A 22,153-nucleotide genomic window follows, 5' to 3' on the forward strand; every position below is an offset into this window, starting at 1 on the left:
CTGAAAACTCTGTTTTTTTTCCAGATAATAACTTAGATACAGTGCTCCTCTCAGATAATAATTTCTAATTCCTATATAAAGGAAGAAAATGTAATAAATATTAGACCCACTCAGCTCTAATAGTAACATGTTCTGACATCTTGTGTCAATCCACTGAAGGGACACTGGTTAGGTTTAAATTTTTAATGTGTATTCTTATTTTGTTACTAATTCTTGAATACAACAATTGAAACAATTGTAGAAAAATCTAGATTACTGTCTATCACTTTTTTGCAGTTCACCAAGCTTGGAATAGATCAGTCAACTTTTGGAAACACCCTACTAGGGCAAGGCCCCCATGAGTTTATACTGCACCTGCCTGGAGCTCTAGGGGGGTTACCCCACTACAGACTAGAAACTGACTTTAAACAGGAGTGAAACTGACACTCTCAAGTCACTTTCATAGTATTGCCCAGGGCTGGCTCTAGGTTTTTTGCCGCCCCAAGCAAAAAAAAATTTTGGCTGCCCCCCATCCCAGCCCTGGGCTCCTCGCCGCACCCCCCTGCTGCCCCAGTCCTGGGCTCTCCCCCCCCAGCCACACCCCCTGCCGCCCCAGCTCTAGGCTCCCCCCCCCACCACCACCATTGCCCCACACGCACACCTCCTGCCGCTCCAGCCCTGGGCTCTCCCCCACCCCACCTGCACCCTCCTTCCGCCGCAGCCCTGGGTCACTGGTAACTCGTTCCCAGGGCAGGTCATTCAGCAGGAATTTTAGATGTGCACAGAACACAGACAGGATTGGTTCCCATATGGTTACAGAACTGCAGTAACAATTTTCAGCTTGTGTGATTGGAGGATATCTGGATGCATATTATAAGACTGTCCTCCATAAATGAGGAAAAGTTGAGGTGCCTTTATTATTCTTTTGTTCCACTCTTCCTTTTAAACAAAACAAACAAACAAAGGCAATGGCTGTTGAAAATAGCAATTCCAGTCCTAAAAACTACTGGGAAGCATTTCTTGCTCAATTTTATCCTACTTTTTCTACAGCAAGTTACAGTGGATCAGTATATTTGATTGCCCAAGTTGAGCTTGAGCAGTCCTGAATTTTGAGGTGTTCAAATCTGGAAGGCAGGTGCTGGGGGGGGCTGTGGCTCCGCAGGGAAGCACGGCAGCATATATGCAGCAGCGTGTCTAGCGCTGTGCAGAGCCAGACACCCTGGTCTGAGTGGCATGGGAAGGGGTAGGGGGTTCCGGGAGGGCAGTCAAGGGACAGGGGGCGGGGGGGTTGGATGGGGCGGAAGTTCGGGGGGGCAGTCAGGGGCAGGGAGAAGGGGGGGTTAGATGGGTCAGGAGTTCGGGGGGCAGTCAGGGGACAGGCAGTGGCTGGATAGGCATGGGAGTCCCAGGGGTTTGTCAGGGGACAGGTAGGGGGTAGGGTCCTAGGGGGGAAGTTGGGGGTGGTCTCAAGAAGGGGCAGTTGGGGATGAGGAGAAGGGAGGCTTAGATGGGGGTGGGGTCCCAAGGGGCAGTTAGGGGCAGGGGTCTCAGGAGGGGGCAATCAGGGGACAAGGACCAGTGGGGCTTAGATAGGGGGTGGGGTCCTGGGGGGCAGTTGGGACAGGGTCCCGGGAGGGGGTGATCAGGGGACAGGGAGCAGGGGTGGTTGGATGGGTTTGGGTTTCTGTGGGGGGCAGTCGGAGGGAGTGGATGGTGGCAGGGTGGGGCTACCCTCCCTCCCTGTGGAGTGTCCTATTTTTTGAATGTTAAAATATGGTATTCCTACCCTTCACAGTGCAGCTCTCCATTCACAACAAGCTGCAGCATGAGGTCTCAGCTACCTTACTCCCTACCCCTTCCTTTCCTGTTGGTAGTGGCCAAGGGAATGCTGGGAAATATAGTTCTTTCCCTGCTCCAGGGCTGGCTCTATAGGCAGGGAGCTAACCAAGGAACTACAGCTCCCAGGGCCCCCTGTTGGTTCTCAGCTCCCATGCTGGATCCCTGCCGCCCCTGCAAATGGGCTGCCCCAAGCACGTGCTTGCTTTGCTGGTGCCTAGAGCCACCCCTGGTATTGCCAACCCCAAATGTTCAAAAATCATGAATCAGGCTCACCAGAAATCATGAGTTTGGCTTTAAAAATAATGAGATTATATAAAAATAATAGATTTGATGTTCTTTTTATTTACATTCTGCTTTTTGAGCCTTTACAGTGCACTGCGATCACATTTTGAAGCTTTCTCCACAACCACAAGGGCTAGAAACTTTATTTCTCTTTAATAATGAAGGCTGATATCACATATCCACTTGACTCCAGGAGCTGGGGCTTTAAGGAAAAGAATAATTATCATGAGACTCATGACAACACTGCCTTCTGTTTAGAGGCTAGTTACTTTCCAGAAAGGTCTTAAACACAACACTACAGTGCTTGAGTTGTAGTTTTCACAGGAGAATATTTAAAACCAAACACCAAGAAAATTCCACGTTTTAAAGTTGTGGGGAAAAAATGAGACTTCTGAGGCATCTGAGGGCCACTGCGGGCAGAAAAGGAAAATAAACAGCACAGGAGCTCTGGGCAGCTCTTCCTCTTGAAAGAAAGTTGGAAGGTCAAATCTTCTAGATGTTAATCAAGTAAAACTATTGCCATTAGTGCCTCCACTCATAGATATTAGCATCACAGTGAACATGTGATAACATGTGTGGTCAATAACTATACACTTCATATTTAAATATCTGAGCCATCTTACCCAGAGTTACACATCATATATGCATTGGCTCAGGGACTACATTTTCCCACTAGGTGCCTTTGAAAATCTGGCCTTTAGTCTGTGTCCCCGAGGGTGACCAGACAGCAAGTATGAAAAATTGGGACAGGGGGTGGAGGGTAACTGACCCTTATATAAGACAAAACCATAAATATTGGGATGATCCCTATAAAATCAGGACATCTGGTCACCCTAGTGTGTCCCTCAGTGCCCCATCTGTACAATGGGGATAACAGCACTGCTCTACCTCACTGAGGGGCTGTGATGTGAGGCACTCAGATACCATGGTGATGGGACCACATAAGTACCACAGGTAGAGTGGGAACTTCTCTATATCACTGCTATCCCTTCCCTGGGTTTTGGCCCCTTCTTTTCACCTACCCCCCTCACCTCTCCCTGTTTTCTTAATGTAAACTTGGATCAGAGGGCTTGGCTGAATTTCTTCTGAGTCCCCTCTCTTCAAACCGCCCCCCCCTCCTGCCCCCCCTCCCTAATTGGCACCCTTGCTATGTTTGCGCTGTAGCTCGGAGCGTGCTTCCCAGCACAAGTAAAAAGATATGTGACAGTTCTGCTTGAGCTAGTGTGCTCAAAATAGCAGTGTAGGCGGGTAGCAGGGGTGGCAGCTCAAGTTAGCTGCCTGAGTACAAATCTGCGCAGACCCTCTAGGTACATACTCGGTGGCTAGCCCAAGTCACTGCCTGGGCCACTCCCAGCTGCACTGCTACTTTTAGCCTGCTAGCTCACACAGAGCTAGTGGCTGGGCACTTCCACTGGGAAGCACGCTCCCAGCTGCAGTGTAGATGTATCCTATGATTCTATATACCCATGACTCCCTCATCCCCTGTTCCTATATGCTCCCCCCCTTAACTCCCTCCCTCCCGCTGCTCCAATCCACTCCCCTCCCCCTCCCCTTCCTCCTCTCCCTCCCCCTCCCCCGCTGGCTCCTGTACCTTTGATCTTTCCCACCTCTCTCTCTGGTACCCTCTGATTCCTGCAAAGCCTAGGGTTACCATATTTTAGTTTTAAAAAAGGAGGACACTCCACGGGGCCCCGCCCCCGCCCCAACTCCGCCCCTTCTCCGCCCCAGCCCCGCCCCAGCCCCGCCCCTTCCCCAAAGTCCCTGACCCAACTCTGCCCCCTCCCCTGAACACTCCATCCCCTGCTCCTCCCCCACCCCTGCTTCCCGCGAACATTTGATTCGCGGGAAGCCTGAAACAGGGAGGCAGTAGGTAGGCTGGGGCTGGGGCTGGGTGTGGCCCAGTCCGGCCCCCCTGGCCGAGCGGCTTCCTCTGGCGGATGGCCAGCACAGGCCAAGGGGCTCTGGCCCCGGCGTCTCCTGCCCGGCTTGGCTTGGGCCCTGGGGCGCCAGCCCCTGGCCAAGCACCCCTGGCCGACCACCCCCCAGCCCAGCACCGCCGGCCCCGGCCCCAGCCTGGCCCCGGCTGAGCACCGATGGCCCCGCCCCTGGCCCGGCCGAGCACTGCCGGCACCGGCCCCACACCGCCAGGCCCTCCCTCCCTATTTTCCCGGACATGTCCGGCTTTTTGGGATTTCCTCCCGGACGGGGATTTGAGGCCCAAAAAGCTGGACATGTCCGGGAAAATCCAGACATATGGTAACCCTAGCAAAGCCCTGTCCCCCATTCCTCACCCCTCTCCATTACAGTCAGGCTGCTTTTTTCTCTCCCTCACCGCCTGGGCAGAACATATTTCCCTCATGTCTCAATGTGATGGGGTGTCTGAGTAGGAAAGTGCCAGCTGGCCCTGTGACAGGCTGCACCTGAAGGAGAGTCAGGGCTGAGAAGCACTAACTGATGATGAAGCAGGCTGGGCTGGGATCTAACCAGAAAGTGAGAGAAAGAACGGGCTGCTGGAAGAAACCCTGCAATCACTCCTTAGAAAAGAGGGGAGTGGCTAAGAGACCAGTAGAAGTCATGGGGGTGTGTGTGGAAAAAACCCTGGGATCCTGCCTGGGAATACAGACTCTGGCAAGAACCTGCGAGAGGGGTGTGTGGTGACCTGGCTCAGCGAGGTTAGGCTAACTGGGAGGAGACGCAAGACAAAAGGGATCATTTTCAATTTTTAGAACTTTATCAGGGAAAACGCAAAAATTGTATCAGGAGCAGAAATAATATAGACCATTACCAAAGACTTACTACTACTAAACTATTGTTACCCACTCATTAACCTTTGTGAGCTTGTACACACTGTGCAGTTAGTACCAACTGCATTGTTATTATCAAGAACAAAAGAGATGATTGAACAATAGACTGTGTCACTTCAGAGAAGAATCAACTTTTCCTCTCCTTGGCTTTAAGCCCAGCTTCACTCTTGCTGTCCTCTTCGGCTTGAAGTGCTCCTTAGATTCGATGTTCCTGTGGCTTTACCTCTTTTAACTCTTTTCTCTTTTCACTCCACAAGTGAGTTTTCTTCACCTAGTGGGCCCTCACTTGTCCATTAGGCACCTTTGAACTGTATTCCATCAATAGATGTTCCAACAGTCATTCTCTCTGTTCATGTACTTTAGGCCCTTTGTGGGGGGATTTCTTGTTCACTATTTCAGGGACTGTTTTCATCTCACACCACACAGCTTTTTGATCACTTCACTTTTTCACCAATTATATTTCTTTTCAGGGTTTTTTCCCCTTGGTACTCTCTCTCTGATAAGCCTGTAGATTTTATTTCCCTCTACAGCCCTTCTCTAATAGTGCCTGCTCACATACCCACATCTGTTTTTTTTTCCTCCTACTCCTGACCAGAAACCTTCCATATTTTCCTTCTTCCGCCCTTCTCACTTCCCAATTTATTCTTCTGTTCTTCTTTTATTTTATCACCTCACCTCCACCTCCAATGCCAGTTCATTCCTAGCTCAGCATCTCAATTCTTCTCCAACAGCAACTTCCAACTATACCCTTCAGGCAGATTCCAAGCCCCCTCCCCAACTCAAGCTGCCCTCTCCTTGGCTGGCTGTCTCCCCAGGGCAACATTCAGTGCTGCAGCATTGTCACTGAAGCAGGTGCTAGTGCCAGGGTGCAGGTTACTACAGATGGTAGCCACAGGGAGCAGAGAAGCTCCAGTAGTAATCCTGGGTGGTCTAAAAGATAAGGAAAAGTAGGAAGGAGGCCATTGAAACCGTGACAAGATCTGGGATTGAGTTGTTAGTCATAGGGTCCCAGGGCTGGAACCTGGAGTAGAGGGCGGGCCCGGGTTCCCCTACCAGCCAATGGAGAAGTGGCACAGACTGGGCAGTGGAGCAGGTGACAGACAGTTTGTTGAGTAGAACTTTGATCCCCCACAGTGGAAAAACTATAGTGACCTAGCTGGAGGACCAAGTCATGAAGAGGGAACACCCCAAGTCATGAAGAGAGAGCGTGACCTGACTCCAGAGAGAGAGAGATGAGCCACGAGGAGGTGCCTCAGCAGTGATTAGCAAACCCCATTACACTCAGTCTCATAAACAGCTTAACCATTTTTGCTGAAATTTTCCAAAAATATTCTGCCTGAGTCAGACACCCAGCACTGGCAACTTCAGCCCAAACAGCTAAAGTTTGACAGAGCTATAAGCAACTGAAAACAGGGCTTATAATGGAACATGTCCGACAAACTTAACTACAGGCAGCATACCAGCTCAGCCTGTGAAAAACAGACAGAACTAACCATTGATGTTTTGTGGATCTACCCTCAAGCCTTCTGTATGAGTCACATGCACTGAGAATAAAACGACACATTTGTCTCTTTTTAACTTCAGTTCAGTATTCTCACTTACTCTCAGAGCATGTTTTACCCTCACCCTTATGGTCTGTCTCAGACGTCTCAAATTCAGCTGTCATCCAGTGACACTTCTGCCTCCTACAGTTTCATGCTGAGACGTGTATTGAACAACACAACATCAGATATCAGGAATGGCAATATACAAAAACCTGTAGGAGAACACTTCAACCTCCCTGGCCACACAATAGCAGATGTAAAGGTTGCCATCTTACAGCAAAAAAACTTCAGGACCAGACTCCAAAGAGAAACTGCTGAGCTCCAGTTCATTTGCAAATTTGACACCATCAGATCAGGATTAAACAAAGACTGTGAATGGCTATCCAACTACAGAAACAGTTTCTCCTCCCTTGGTGTTCACACCTCAACTGCTAGCAGAGCACCTCACCCTCCCTGATTGAACTAACCTCGTTATCTCCACACTGATATATACCTGCCTCTGGAGATTTCCATTACTTGCATCTGAAGAAGTGAGGTTCTTACCCACGAAAACTTATGCTCCCAGTACTTCTGTTAGTCTCAAAGGTGCCACAGGACCCTCTGTTGCTTTTTACAGATTCAGACTAACACGGCTACCCCTCTGATACTTAACACAAGTATTATTATTTAAAAATTACATAACCCTACCACAACATAACCCAGAGCCGGTTGGTCACTGCAGCTCATTTTCTGTCCCTTACGACGAAGACCACCATTCAATATGAAGGTGACTGCTTTGCTCTCTGCAGCCACACCTCACAGGCTTACACAGCAACAGCTGCTCCAAACAAGACTTTGCAGAACCCATTGGAAGATTCCTGCAGCACTTGCAATGTCAAATAGGAGGAGATGAGAGCAGTGTCTGTCAAAGTTGTCAAGGTAGAATGACACTTTTGGGAAAGGAGAAGATTGCTGCTGCATCTTCCATGGTGGAGAGAGTAGATGTTTCCAGGCTTGCTGCTTCCTGAAACTTTGTAAGTCTACTCAGATACTCCAGAGGGACAGTCACTGTGTGACAGCCAAAAGGCAGAGGGCAAGAGGCACCCAGATATCTGGTAATGAATTGCAGCTGGCTTAACCAGTTCAAATGTACCTCAGTTCTTGAATGTATGAAATGTATCTGGTAAGTGTCATGCAAGGTCTCCATGAAGCTCATGACTCACTGGTTATTAATATAACCACATAATGTAGGTGCAAGAAACTGACCAATGTTATGGATATAAACTGAAATTATAATTTTTAAGATGTGGTTTGTCAGCCAAGCAGAAATTGCCCCACCTCAGGAAAGGAATATGGCTTCTCTACCTAGGAATTACTTCTATAGTATTTTGAATCACAATCAGAATGTATTTACATTTTGCATAAAAAGACCCATCAAACTCACAAAGGGTGGAGGTAAACCTCACATTATTATGGAGGAAACAGACAATCATATGTCTAATGTTCATTCAAATTGCACCAGAGGGGGCAGGAACTAAAAAAAATTGCATTTTAGCAGACACAATTCTAGCTGGTAGGAAGCATCAGGAAACTTCCTTCAAGACAGACTCCATGTTGCCTACCTCACGGTTGGAAATAGACTTTTTATCCATTTCAAAGCTTCATTAGACTATCAAAGAGAGGGACCTGGAAACCCCAAGTTATCTATCAACTACGAAGACAAAGGTACCAGCCCTTTGGCTTGGGGGGATAGATCCTGACCCAGGAGCTCAGTCAGCTATCTTGATGGAAACATGTGGTGAAGATTTTACCTTGAACCCAGACTAGCTTGTTAAGTTTTAGTTACTAGAAAGTGTTTTATCTTTATTTCTCTTGTAACCATTTCTGACTTTAATCCTTTTATTTGCATTCACTTAAAATCTCTCTGTGCAATTAAATACACTTGTTTTATTTTTAATCTAAACTAATCCAGTGCTGTGTTTGAACTCAACTGTCTGGTAACTCCAGTTAAAATAACAAACTGTTGGATACTGACATTTTAAAGGAACAACAAATCTTAAAATTCCCCTGACTTTTCCAGAACAGGACTGGACATTTCAGAAAACACATGCATATTTGGGGCTAGGAAGAATGTGGAGTCACCTTACCGGGCATTAACCAAGACCGGTGGAGAACAGTGGAAGTCTATGATGTTGCAGGAAGGCTCCAGGACCCAAAGCGTTGTACCAGGGCTGCCAGTATATAGACATAGAGTGCTTGCTCGTTGCTGACTTGTTGCAGACAGCTTCAGTAGCAAGGCATTGTGAGGTCACAGAGTAAGAGGTGACACATCTCTTCACTTGTTTGGATTGTACCCCAGCCAACTTTTCCTGGAGAAGGGTCAGGATTGGCATCAGTGCAGAAGGAATGGCACATCGGGCAGTTCAGCCCTCTGCACTGCTTCACCAAACTGTATTCCATGGAGGCACTTTGCAGTACTGGGGGAAGCCTGCAGTGGCTCCATTAATGACAAAGGCAAACACACACTTCTTGCCTTTGTAGTCGGTATGGTTCCAGGCTGATTTCCTGTCCCCCTGGGCTATGGAGCACTCCCCTTGCTCTATCTCAGGGATAAGACTCATCTCCTTAAGAATCCCCCTATAAATAACATTTGCTCCTGCCATAATTAGTATTAAATTTAACAAGATGTTCTGAAGCCTGAGCTGCCCTCCCTAGTCAGGAACGTTGTCTGTATCACACACCTGTGCCTGGGATAGCCCACGAAAGCTTATGCCCAAATAAATTTGTTAGTCTCTGAGGTGCCACAAGGACTCCTCACTGCTTTTGCTGATACAGACTAATCCCTGAGTCTTGTGATTCAACAGACATGCTCCCAGTATCCTTTCCCCCCTTTACATTTCCTGCATAGGTTTCACTGGCTGGACAGAGCTGCTGTGTCCTGTTTTCTTTCTTGCCAAACAATGAGCCAACGATTTCTGCTTATCATCTTAACTACCAAACTGGTACAATTCACTGGTGGAAATCCAGAACTGAAGAGTGAATTTCAGTGGCTGCTTCCCTATACAACCAGATGAAAAGCATTATCACTGACTTTTTCAGCACACTTTAACACTGATGCTAACCCTGCAAGTAAGCAGATTTCAGACATGGGCATGGACAGACGGCAGAGAGCCTCAGCAGCACTCTCGCTCAGTTTTCTCTCGTTAATCTTCTCTATCACAGCATTTAGCAGCAGTTACTGGTGCGAAGGGACAAGAAAAGTTGCAAAACCTTTCTGTACAGATCAGAGGAAAGGGACTCACTGCATCCGCTTCAATAGCTCTGATCTGAACAATAGCAACGCCGTTCAGTATATCTGGGAGACAGGCGATGACAAGTTCATTGACCGAAAGTTTCACGCTGGCATCTGGTATTCATGTGAGGAGATTATTAATGGGGAAGGTGAGTGACAGCCAGACACATTTACTTCAAAAAGTGTTTAGCCAAAATGCTTCCTGATTATCTCCTGCTCCCTGTTCTCCTGCTGCTGTAGTGCTGTATGTTTTGTTGAGGGAGAAAGGTATCAGCACAAGGGTGCCACTTCTCCAGAGGGAGAAGATCCAAAGCTTCAGGAAGAATCGGAAAGAAACATGTTCAAATAAACCCTTAGAAATACTGTTATGAAGTTTAGAACGGCAGACTGCAGTGCAGATTCTTGATTTCAGTGATTAGCATTAGATGGTTAGATGAGCATTAACTGGCTAGGGCTACCACCATTAGAAATTAACAAGATTTGCTCTTCCGGTGAGAGCAGCAAGTTAAAAGGCTTTTAATGAGAAAGGTTTTAAATTGTTTTTTACTTTTCTGATATTATCTGTGAACTGGATTAAAATAAACATGTCTGATGGGAATAATCTCTTTAGATCCTTGATTGCAAAATAGGAAGGGCAATGTTATTTCTTATTTTAAAATGTCATGTTAATGTACATATCATGTTAATTTACAGCAGCTCTTGCAAATACTACAGAAATGTGAGGAGTGTTTCCTAAGTAAAGAATTTCAAGAGAAGCCCTGATTTTGTGCTAAGAATGACATTTTATTGTAAAAGAAATGGATTCTCTTTTCTGGGTTTCCTCATTATCTGTGCCTCCCACTAAGGAGATGAAATTTGATCATTTTCTTTTCATCATGATGCTGTCACTCCTAAACAAAGGCAGAAGGTGCATTTTTTCCCCGCTGAAGAATAACTTGGCCATTTATTAATCATAAATGGTTGTACATAACCTAGCCCCACTCTGAGTAACACTAAACACCGAGATGGCATAGAATGAAATTAGTTTGCCATAAAATGAAACTGCTGATTGATCTTGGATCTTTGTAAAATAAGGCTGTTTATTTAGTACAAGTATGGTGCACACTATAAGTCCAGATATCCAAGTTACTACAGTTTCTGCCCTTGTAGTCCCAAAGAGAGAGAGAGAAACAGAAAAAAGACAACGGAAGAGTCAGATCACTCCAGACCTATAAACGTCAAACCGTTGGCAACTAGCAGCCATAAATCTGGGGATCCCAATTCTGCTTGCACTGGGCTTGACATCTTACATTGTAAACAACAGGGATCAGCAGAGAAGCCCCTCTGCTAAGACAGAACAAAGACTAGGAGATGGGAAACAGAGACATTCTGGAGGCGGTGATCCCTATAGATTGCAGAGGGGAGAGAGTTTTTATATCTTGTACTGTGAGTGGCTGAAAAGACGAGCTGATTGGAATCAATTTAATGAGCTTTGTTCAGGGGGCTGGGATGGGGGTTTGAGTCTGACTTGTGAGCGCAAGAGGCTGGAGCCAAGTTTACACAACTATATCGGAGCAGGAAGCAGGGGCATTCTTTCGATCACCTGGAGGGGAAGCAAAGTGACAGAGTTTGGAGGGGCCACCACCTGTCAAGGGAACTCTGTTTTCACAATGAACCTTTTGAAAAATACTTTGAGAGTCTTCACCTAAGTTCCCCCCCAGCTTCGTCTCTGGCCCCTGATTGAAAGCGGGAGGGATTCTCTCACCTACCTCCAAACAGTGAGGCCACCCTCCCTTTATTCTTTTCCACTGTATGCCCTTGGGGCCCAACTCCTTTGCCACTGCATGTCCCCAGCACCCAACTCCTCTGCTGCTGCTGTTGCTTTACCCAGGCTGGAATGGCTGCTATGTTAGCCCAAGCAAATGCTTCAACACACAGATAGGGGGCACTACAGAGCAAATCCATTCCCTGAATTCACCACTAGATGGAGAGCTCTGCTCCACTCTCATCCCAGCCCCAGTCCTCCCTGTTCTACTTAGGGTGATCAGATGTCCCGATTTTATCGGGACTGTACTGGTTATTAGGGGCTTTGTGTTATATAGGATCCTATTACCCTCCATGACCCCCCATCCCGATTTTTCAAATTTGCTATCTGGTCACCTTAATTCTGCTCCACAATCCCCTGTGCATTCTTTTCTCCCTTGTTAGAGGACTGGCCCTTTTCCATAGAGTACCCTGGGGGTGGCTATCGCCCTACCAGCCCAATCATGCACACACCTTTCAGCCAGGACGGGGTTCTAGAGGAGCAGAAAGTGGGTGTGAGTGTGTGGTGTCAGTGGGGAAAGGTGCTGTATGAAGACATCTGGATTTCCTAGCTTTTGTTGGAGTTGCTGCTTAGGGGGCCAAGGCAGAAGGCCAGGCCAAATCCCCCTGGGCCACAGGAACTGTCCTTTCATGAATCAAGGTGAACTTTCTTTTCTTATTCTGTGCACTTAGCAGGACAGTGCCAGCCCATTCCTCAAACTCTGGGCCTCGCTTGTCACCATTAGCTGAATCCACTGTCCAGTCTCAACTCCTCTCTCTTGCAAAAAGGTGTGCACATGTTATATGATCATACACATTTCATTTTTTTTTGTTAAAAATACTATTTATTTTTTGGTCAAAAACTTTTGGTTTGGGGTTTTTCAGTTTTCCAATCAAACTCAAACATTTTAAAGGAAAACAGACATAGTTCATGAAAAATTTCATTTAGTTTAAAACCCAATTCTCAGTCAAAAACAAGTTAACACAAAATGTTCAACTAGCCCTCGTAAAGACATACCTGTGTTTAGGGTTAGGCTGGTGAACCACAGTTATGAAGGGAAGGGAAGCTGGGGAAGAGGGGTCCATTTTCTTCTCCACATCTGGGACATCACAAACTACATCACAAGAGATGGGGACCTGGCCTCTCCCATGCTCTCTACAGTGGTCTATTATTGATTAATAAAGAATTAAAGGAGGACAATCAGCCCTCTAATCAGCATGCCAATCTATTTTATGGAAGATAGATCTTGTCAAAATAACTTGATATCTTTTTTTAATGAGGTTACAAGTTTGGTTGACAAAGTTAATTGTGTTGATGTAATATACTTAGACTGCTGTAAGACTTTTGACTTGGTACTGCATGGGATCTTGATTAAGAAACTAGAATACTAAACAATTAACATGGCAAACATTAAATGGATTAAAAACTTGCTAACCGACATGTCTCAAAATGTAATTGTAAAGGAGGAATCATCATCATCAAACTGGTGTGTTTCTGGTGGGGTCCCGCAGGGATTGGTTCTTGGCCCTATGCTATTTAGTATTTTTACTAGTGACTTGGAAGAAAACATAAAATCATCACTGATAAAGTTTGCAGATGACAAAAAGATTGGGGGAAGAAGACAGGTCACTGATATAAAGTGATCAGGATCACTTGGCAAAGTAGTTACAAGCAAACAATATGAGTTTTAAGATGGCAAATGCAAACGTATATACAACAAGTACCAAAGAATGTAGGCCATCCTTACAGGATGGGGGACTCTATCCTAGGGAGCAATGACTCTGAAAAAGACTTGGGGATCATGATGGATAGTTAGCTGAATTTGAGCTCCCAGTGTGATGCAGTGGCCAGAAGGGTTAATGGGAGCCTTGGATGCATGAACAGAGGAATCTTGAGTAGAAGTAGAGAGATATTTTACTTCTGTATTTGATGTTGGTGTGACCGCTTCTGGAATACTGTGTCCAGCTTGATGCCCACAACTCCAGAAGGATGTTGATGATTTGAGAGGGTTCAGAGAAGAGCCACAAGAATGATTACAGGATTAGAAAACCTGCCTTATAGTGATAAACTAAATAGATTGAGCTCCTTGAGTCTAACAAAGAGAAGGCTAAGGGGTGACTTGATTAGTCTACACGTATTTCGTGGGGAGCAAATATTTGATAATGGGCTCTTCAATCTAGCAGACAAAGATATAACACAATCCAATGGCTGACAATTGAGGATTGACAAATTCAGACTGAAAATAAGACATAACATTTTATCAGTGAGGGTAATTAATCATTGGAACAATCCACCATAGGCCATGGTGAATTCTCCATCACTGGCAATTTTTAATTGCATGTTTTTCTAAAAGATCTGCTCTAGTTCAAAGAGGAATTAATTCAGCGAAGTTCTTTGGCCTGAGTTATGCAGGAGGTCAGACTAGAAGATCACAGTGACCCCTTCTGGCCATAGAACCCACACCACCCCTCACCTCCCGTCCCCTTTCCCAACATTCACATTGTACTATGTTCTGAAGTGCAGGAACGTTTGAGTGGTTCTGCTTTGTATTCATTTGTAGTGTGGGTATACTAAGCTGCTTGAACCAGAACTGCTGAACAGCTCTTATAAAACAGATAAAGGAGCTAGCGAACAGAAGCAAATGGAAGTTTTGTGAGGGAGTTCTCCAGGTAAAGGAGGAGCAACTATGTGACGCTTGGAGTGAGTTTGTTGTCTGTTTGTTTGTTGTTGTGTGCTTGCTGCTTGCCATTTGCTGCTTGATGGAAGTTTATAGTGTGGTCTGTCTGAGAAGCCGTTTGCTGAGCCTAGCAGCCTGTTAGGCAAGGCTGAGGGCTTCCTAATAAGGTTTTAGCCTGCCATCCTTTGATCCCTACTTCCTGTAGGATCCCTTGATAAGGGGGCATGGCTACTGAGGAACAGGGGGTTTAAAAAGCCAGCCCCTAAGCGACCGGAGGAGCTAGCGAACAACGGTGTGTTGCGAAGGAGTTTAGAGATGGAGCGTGAGAGCCAGACATATCCAGCAGTCTCTAAATTTAGGCAATAGTGCCTCCATGATTGAAAGAGGGCTCTAACATGCTGCTTCTGGTTAAGCCAGTGGCTAGCCCTCCTGCAGCTTTGCAAGGGGGGAGTGTGACCAAAAGTATCCCTGTATTCACACCCTACACACCACTGCAACAAGCTTTGTGCAAAATATGCCTTGTTCGGTATCACTGGAAAACTAATAACTTGCTGGTCAATAACATGGTGAACTGTGTGTAGCAATGTTGTATGTCAAGTTATGAATCCCCTGTATGATGTTATTATCACATGTTCAAACCCACACAACCCTACCTAGGCAAAAGTTGTTAATGAGGTTTATCCTAAATTTTACCTTAATTTATAAATAAGTAATAAACAGGGTCCTCAAGACAGCAGGGGAAAAAGATGGCAGGAGACAAAGCAATGTTGCATTTCAGCAAACACAGATGAGGAGAAAGAGCATGGAGCCTCCTTCAACACCAGACTCTATGTTGCCTTCTTTACTGCTTGAATAAACTTTACTTTACAGGGTAAGTCTCAGAAGAATCTACTTCAAAGGTTCACTGGATTATAAGAGAGAGGGGCAGAGAATCCCAAGTTATATCTCTGTCTTTCACCTAAGAAGACAAAGGCACCAGCATCTTTGGGCCATTGGGAGAGATTCTGACCATCTTGCCAGAAGACTGTGGGCGAGAAAAGCCATCTTAACAAAGCCTGGAACCAAAACTTGGAAGATTAAGTTTCAGACTTTTAGATGCATGTTTTCACTTTTATTTGCTTGTAAACATTTCAGTCTTAGAATCATAGAAACATAGACTTGTGGGACAGGAAGGGACCTTGAGAGGTCATCTAGTCCAGTCCCCTGCACTCATGGCAGGACCAAGTATTTTCTAAACCAGAGGTTCCCAAAGTGGGCGATACCGCCCCCTGGGGGGTGCTGGAACAATCCAGGGGGGCAGTAGTAGCCTCGGGTGCAATTGGGGGGGGCGTTGAATAAAAATAAGGGGGTGGTGGAAGCATAAAGAAAGAATATAAGAAAATTTTGAAAAAACGTTCGTACATGTTTCATCTGTTGTGTAACATAGAGTTAAAGTTGTAGTGATTACTTTATTTTCCAAATAAATTCACAAATTATAACCGATCAGGTGTCAAGTCCACCAACAGCTCTTAACAAGCAAGTGTTGGCAGGCGAGCGTGTTGCGCATTGTCGGGAAGTCCAGCATGCATCGGCAGGAATATGTGCGTGTAATGACTTGTTTACAATACGATACTATAAATAGGCGACATGTATGAAATCTAATTTAGATTGTTTCTTAATTGTGTAAAAAGCAGTTAACAATACTGCAATAAGTATTTAAAATTTTTTATTCATATTCAATACCTTCGATCTTTACGGATTACGGATCACATACAAAGCAAATTGTATTATTGTTGTTTCAATAAAACAGCAATTTACACGTGAGTATTTTTATACATTTTCTTACATATCTACCGTACGTTTCTGTGTCTCTAGTGCTTACTAATAAAATCGTAGCAGGCTTGTGTCGGTACAGTACTATTTGAAGTGTACAGTCAATATATTTGTCATTTTTTATTACAATATTAACGAAAACGGGAATGAAATCGTAAAAAAACTGTTAACTATTAACATTTATTTATATCTATCGAATCATCTGTGTTAATTGGTAAATAAGGCGTGTGTTAATAAGGAACAATTATTTAAATAAGGGCAAACTAAATTAAAACTATTAACTGATTTTTAATTGCATATTGAGTATTTTTAATTAATTATTTCTTGATAAATTTAGTTTGATATTTGACAGTTTAATATCAAATACATATATCTAATGCTGAGCAAAGAACAAAACCCAGTTTATTAGTTTCATTAGTATTTTAGTTTGGTTGTCTTTTGCCATCTTACGCAAAAACCACGGTATACCTGATGTCGTGGGCGATATTCTAATAACACATCTTTCTTTACTATATTGTAGGACGTAGGTAGAAATATAGATACATAAAAGAACACAAATTTGTCACTGCATCTTTCTGTTTGTTCGCTTAAAGAAGGTAGATTTCCAGGGGGGCGCTGAGTAATTTTTTTTTCTGAAAAGGGGGCGGTAGGCCAAATAAGTTTGGGAACCTCTGGTCTAGATCCATCCTCTTTGGAACCCCCTTTCAGGTAGTTGAAAGCAGCTATCAAATCCCCCCTCATTCTTCTCTGCTGCAGACTAAACAATCCCAGTTCATTCAGCCTCTCCTCATAAGTCATGTGCTCCAGCCCCCTAATCATTTTTGTTGCCCTCCGTGGGACTCTTTCCAATTTTTCCACATCCTTCTTATAGTGTGGGGCCCAAAACTGGACACAGTACTCCAGATGAGGCCTTACCAATGTCAAATAGAGGGGAATGATCCTGTCCCTTGATCTGCTGGCAATGCCCCTACTTATACAGCCCAAAATGCCATTAGCCTTCTTGGCAACAAGGGCACACTGTTGACTCATATCCAGCTTCTCGTCCACTGTAACCCCTAGGTCCTTTTCTGCAGAACTGCTTCCTAGCCATTCGGTCCCTAGTCTGTAGCAGTGAATGGGATTCTTCCGTCCTAAGTGCAGGACTCTGCACTTGTCCTTGCTGAACCTCATCAGGTTTCTTTTGACCCAATCTAGAAGAAAATATAAGACCACTTTCGAAAAAGTTTGTAGGTGACTCAAAAATGGTGGAGTGGAACATGATAATAAGGACAGATCAGTTATAAAGAGCAGTTCAGACTGCATAGGATATAGCCTAATGCAAGGTCATACACCCATGAACCAGAAGATAGGACAGCAATGACTCCGAAAAGGATTTAGATGGCATAGTGGAAAAGAAATGCAGAGAAGTTCCCAGTGTGAGGCTAAGATGCCTAATGCAATACTTGGATGAATAAACAGGGGAATATTGAGTACCAATAGGGAGGTGATACAATTTCTATATATGGCACTAGCAAGACCATTGTAATCATTGGGGTTGCTCAGTAAACCTAGGGTGCCAGTAGAGTGTGACATGTCCCACAACCCAGAGGTGGTGTAATAATTGGGCCGACAAATTTATCTGAATTGTGAGCTCAACTGTAAAAACTATGAGAAAGTTTATAATGTGTCACAATAACTTATAACAATAAATGTTAATGAGAAAAGGTGCAAAAGGGAGACAAATTAGTACAAACAAAAGGCCAAATGATCGTAACACAGTCCTTGAGTTATATCAAGTTGGGTAAACAAGAGAAGTGTGGGACTGGAAATTAATGAACCAAAATTGATGTGTCAGAATTTAGGCCAAATTGGTGAACAAAATAATGAAGGGATGGGGTATTCCACCCATCACTCCCTTCTGGGGTCCTCAAAAAAGATTTTAGGGGACAATTGCTGACTGAAAAAAGGGGAAGGTGCAATCATCACCATCATGGCTGCCACACTCCCTGTCTCCTGGGGCTCCAGGATCCATCATGTCACCATTATGTGTTTGTCATCCTGATCCTGAGAGCTGTCCTTATCAGACCAGGCAGACAGAGGGATCCAGATGACATCATCACCTTCACTGGCTCCAGTTATATCCCGAACACCACCTGGGATGTGAGACTTTGTCACATACGCGTGCCCCCGCGCGCACACAGTGTCCTTTAGCCAGGATTGTATATTTTGCAACACTGTGACCAGAAAGGCAAATAAAATCAATTCCCTAAACAGCGTGATGCTGGTACAAGTTTCCCAAGCCTCGGTGTGGTTGATCACACCATGTGCCATGCTTATGTTGCTGGGCCTATATTTCTCCATCAGTGAGATTGCAAGTGAGAGTCAACACCAGATGCAGAAGCTGCATTTTCTATCTTTGCTGTTCTTTTCTTTTTCATTCCTGTGTTTGTCTTGTTTTATCTTCCATGAAGTGGGATTGGACAACCACAGCAACAACAGCTCTATCCCTCCTCAACTAACTTCTCTTTCCCCCCAAAAAACAGCTATTACCATTTTTAATATCATCTAAATGACTGTCAGACAAGGGGAAGCGGTTTTTCTAAAGACTCTTTCTACCTAAAGGGAAAGGGAATAAGGGTTGTTGTTAAAATGAAAACTTACTTAATACTTTACATTTCAAATGCTTTAACGCTTTCTCCTTTTTCTGTATCTTTAACAAAAAGATTTTTAATGGGTTGTTTGCCATTATACTGAGCAGGCTGAGGTCTCCGCAGACCAAACCCCAAATCTTGTTTAAAACTGTTTAATGCTGGACATTGCCAGAGTTGTGTTAAAACCTTTGACTCTTTGGGCCCATTTAGTCCATCTAAATTAAATACAATGGAAGCAAACATTGTAGGTACTTAAGCAGCTAGGCCTTGGAGTCGCCAGTCCTTGTGCAGCCCAGTAACCACTCAGACATGTGGCTAAGGGAAAGGGTATTTGACTAGGACTGGCAGGAAATGGAAAGCTTGCAAATACCCTAGGTACTGAAACTGTTACAATTCAAAGTGATCAGTAACAGATCTTGTTGGTTAGGGCATAATGACAAACATTTTCAAATAAATTCAGGGAGATTTGTAGTCTCTGGTAGGAGGGGAGAGAGGTCCAAGCTAGTGCTGGACTCTGTCTTCCCAACCTCACCCCCATACACCCTAACTTCATCTCCATTCCCATCCCTCAATCCCCTTTGTATCCCAACTTCACCCTCATGCACCCCCATCCCCTAGGCACTCCCAGCTTCACCCCCATGCACCCACAACTCCATCCCCCATGCACCTTTTGATGCTGTAGAAAAAGAAAGATGTGGGTTCCAGGGTGCTGCTTTGAGGTACAGAGCGCCACACATGCTTACACTAAGGTATGATCACTGATGTATCAACACAGTTGCACAACTGTGATAAATCTTATACAAAGTATGCCTTGTAAGGTATCAAGGGAAAATGGAAAAGTTGTGATCTGTTGAACAATGTTATCCTGTTTATATGCCTGTATTGTCATTGTATATGAAGCTATAAATCTTCTCAATGTATTGGTATCTCAAACATGTTGTGTTCCTGGGTAACATCCACAAGATGGATTGATCCAGAGAGACTTATTGCAGGCTAGCAGATTTAACATCACTGCTACTATCCTGATCTAGAGACTCTGAAATCAGCTGTAATGTATATGATTCATTTTAACCTTTTAATAACGCTCTTCTTTTCTTTTTTTATTAATAAATCTTTAATTAGTTTACTAAAGATTGGCTGCCGACCCTGTGGATGCTCTGGGACTGGAGCACCCATGGGGAAAAAAAGAATGGGTGCTCAGCACCCACTGGCAGGCCCCGCCAATCAGCTCCACCTCTCTCCCCCAGCACTTCCCACCCGCCACTGTTCAGCAGTGGGCAGGAGGCACTGGGGGGAGGGGAAGGAGGAAAGTAGGAAAATACAATCTAGGTACAGCTAGTAACTGGTTGGAAAACCATTCCCAGAGAGTAGATATCAGTGGTTCACAGTCAAGCTGGAAGGGCATAATGAGTGGGGTCCTGCAGGGATCAGTTCTGGGTCTGATTCAGTTCAATATCGTCATCAATGATTTAGATAATGACAAACTTATAAAGTTTGTGGATGATACCAAGCTGTGAGGGGGTGCAGATTCTTTGGATGACAGGATTAAAGTTCAAAATGATCTGGAGAAATGGTCTGAAGTAAATAGGATGAAATTCAATAAGGGTAAATACAAAGTACTCCACTTAGGAAGGAACAATCAGTTGCACACATACAAAATGGGAAATGACTGCCTAGGAAGGAGTACTGCGGAAAGGGATCTGGGGGTCATAGTGGACCACAAGCTAAATATGAGTCAACAGTGTAACACTGTTGCCAAAAAAAAAAAAAAAAGCAAACATCATTCTGGGATGTATTAGCAGGAGTGTTGTAAGTAAGACACAAGAAGTAATTCTTATGTTCTACTCCGCACTGGTTAGGCCTCAACTGGAGTATTGTGTCCAGTTCTGGGCACCACATTTCAGGAAAGAGGTGGACAAATTGGAGAAAGTCCAGAAGAAAGCAACAAAAAAGATTAAAGATCTATAAAACGTGACGTATGAGGGAAGACATAAAAAAATGGGTTTATTTAGTCTGGAGAAGAAAAGACTGAAAGGGGATATGATAACAGTTTTCAAGTACATAAAAGCTTGTTTTAAGAGGGAGAAAAGGGAGAAGAGGGAGAAAAATTGTTCTCTTTAATCTCTGAGGGTAGGGCAAGAAGTGTTGGGCTTAAATTTCAGCAATGGATGTTTAGGTTGGTTCCTAAATGTCAAGGTGGTTAAGCACTGTAATAAATTGCCTAGGGATGTTGTGGGATCTCCATCATTGGAGATTTTTAAGAGCAGGTTAGACAAACACCTATCAGTTTAGAACAGAGGTTCCCAAACTTATTTGGCCTACCGCCCCCTTTTCAGAAAAAAAATTACTCAGCGCCCCCCTGGAAATCTACCTTCTTTAAGCGAACAAACAGAAAGATGCAGTGACAAATTTGTGTTCTTTTATGTATCTATATTTCTACCTACGTCCTACAATATAGTAAAGAAAGATGTGTTATTAGAATATCGCCCACGACATCAGGTATACAGTGGTTTTTGCGTAAGATGGCAAAAGACAACCAAACTAAAATACTAATGAAACTAATAAACTGGGTTTTGTTCTTTGCTCAGCATTAGATATATGTATTTGATATTAAACTGTCAAATATCAAACTAAATTTATCAAGAAATAATTAATTAAAAATACTCAATATGCAATTAAAAATCAGTTAATAGTTTTAATTTAGTTTGCCCTTATTTAAATAATTGTTCCTTATTAACACACGCCTTATTTACCAATTAACACAGATGATTCGATAGATATAAATAAATGTTAATAGTTAACAGTTTTTTTACGATTTCATTCCCGTTTTCGTTAATATTGTAATAAAAAATGACAAATATATTGACTGTACACTTCAAACAGTACTGTACCGACACAAGCCTGCTACGATTTTATTAGTAAGCACTAGAGACACAGAAACGTACGGTAGATATGTAAGAAAATGTATAAAAATACTCACGTGTAAATTGCTGTTTTATTGAAACAACAATAATACAATTTGCTTTGTATGTGATCCGTAATCCCTAAAGATCGAAGGTATTGAATATGAATAAAAAATTTTAAATACTTATTGCAGTATTGTTAACTGCTTTTTACACAATTAAGAAACAATCTAAATTAGATTTCATACATGTCGCCTATTTATAGTATCGTATTGTAAACAAGTCATTACACGCACATATTCCTGCCGATGCATGCTGGACTTCCCGACAATGCGCGACACGCTCGCCTGCCAACACTTGCTTGTTAAGAGCTGTTGGCGGACTTGACACCTGATCGGTTATAATTTGTGAATTTATTTGGAAAATAAAGTAATCACTACAACTTTAACTCTATGTTACACAACAGATGAAACATGTACGAACGTTTTTTCAAAATTTTCTTATATTCTTTCTTTATGCTTCCACCGCCCCCTTATTTTTATTCAACGCCCCCCAATTGCACCCGAGGCTACTACTGCCCCCCTGGATCGTTCCAGCGCCCCCCAGGGGGCGGTATCGCCCACTTTGGG

The 22,153-nt window shown here is 44.0% G+C and overlaps 1 protein-coding gene across 3 annotated transcripts in view; it reads left to right on the top strand.

Annotated features, from left to right (window-relative positions):
* Nucleotides 1-9,447: 9,447 nt before the first annotated feature.
* The window catches only part of GSG1L2 (GSG1 like 2), a 59,201-nt gene continuing 46,495 nt past the window's right edge, over nucleotides 9,448-22,153 (top strand). For all 3 annotated transcript variants that reach the window (XM_054047384.1, XM_054047381.1, XM_054047382.1), the window contains exon 1: nucleotides 9,448-9,868. In XM_054047384.1, the coding sequence (XP_053903359.1) occupies nucleotides 9,574-9,868 (295 nt within the window). In that variant the 5' untranslated portion in view covers nucleotides 9,448-9,573. The remainder of the gene's footprint in view (nucleotides 9,869-22,153) is intronic.

The sequence above is a fragment of the Malaclemys terrapin genome, chromosome 13 (genome assembly GCF_027887155.1).
Source record: "Malaclemys terrapin pileata isolate rMalTer1 chromosome 13, rMalTer1.hap1, whole genome shotgun sequence".
NCBI lineage: Eukaryota > Metazoa > Chordata > Testudines > Emydidae > Malaclemys > Malaclemys terrapin.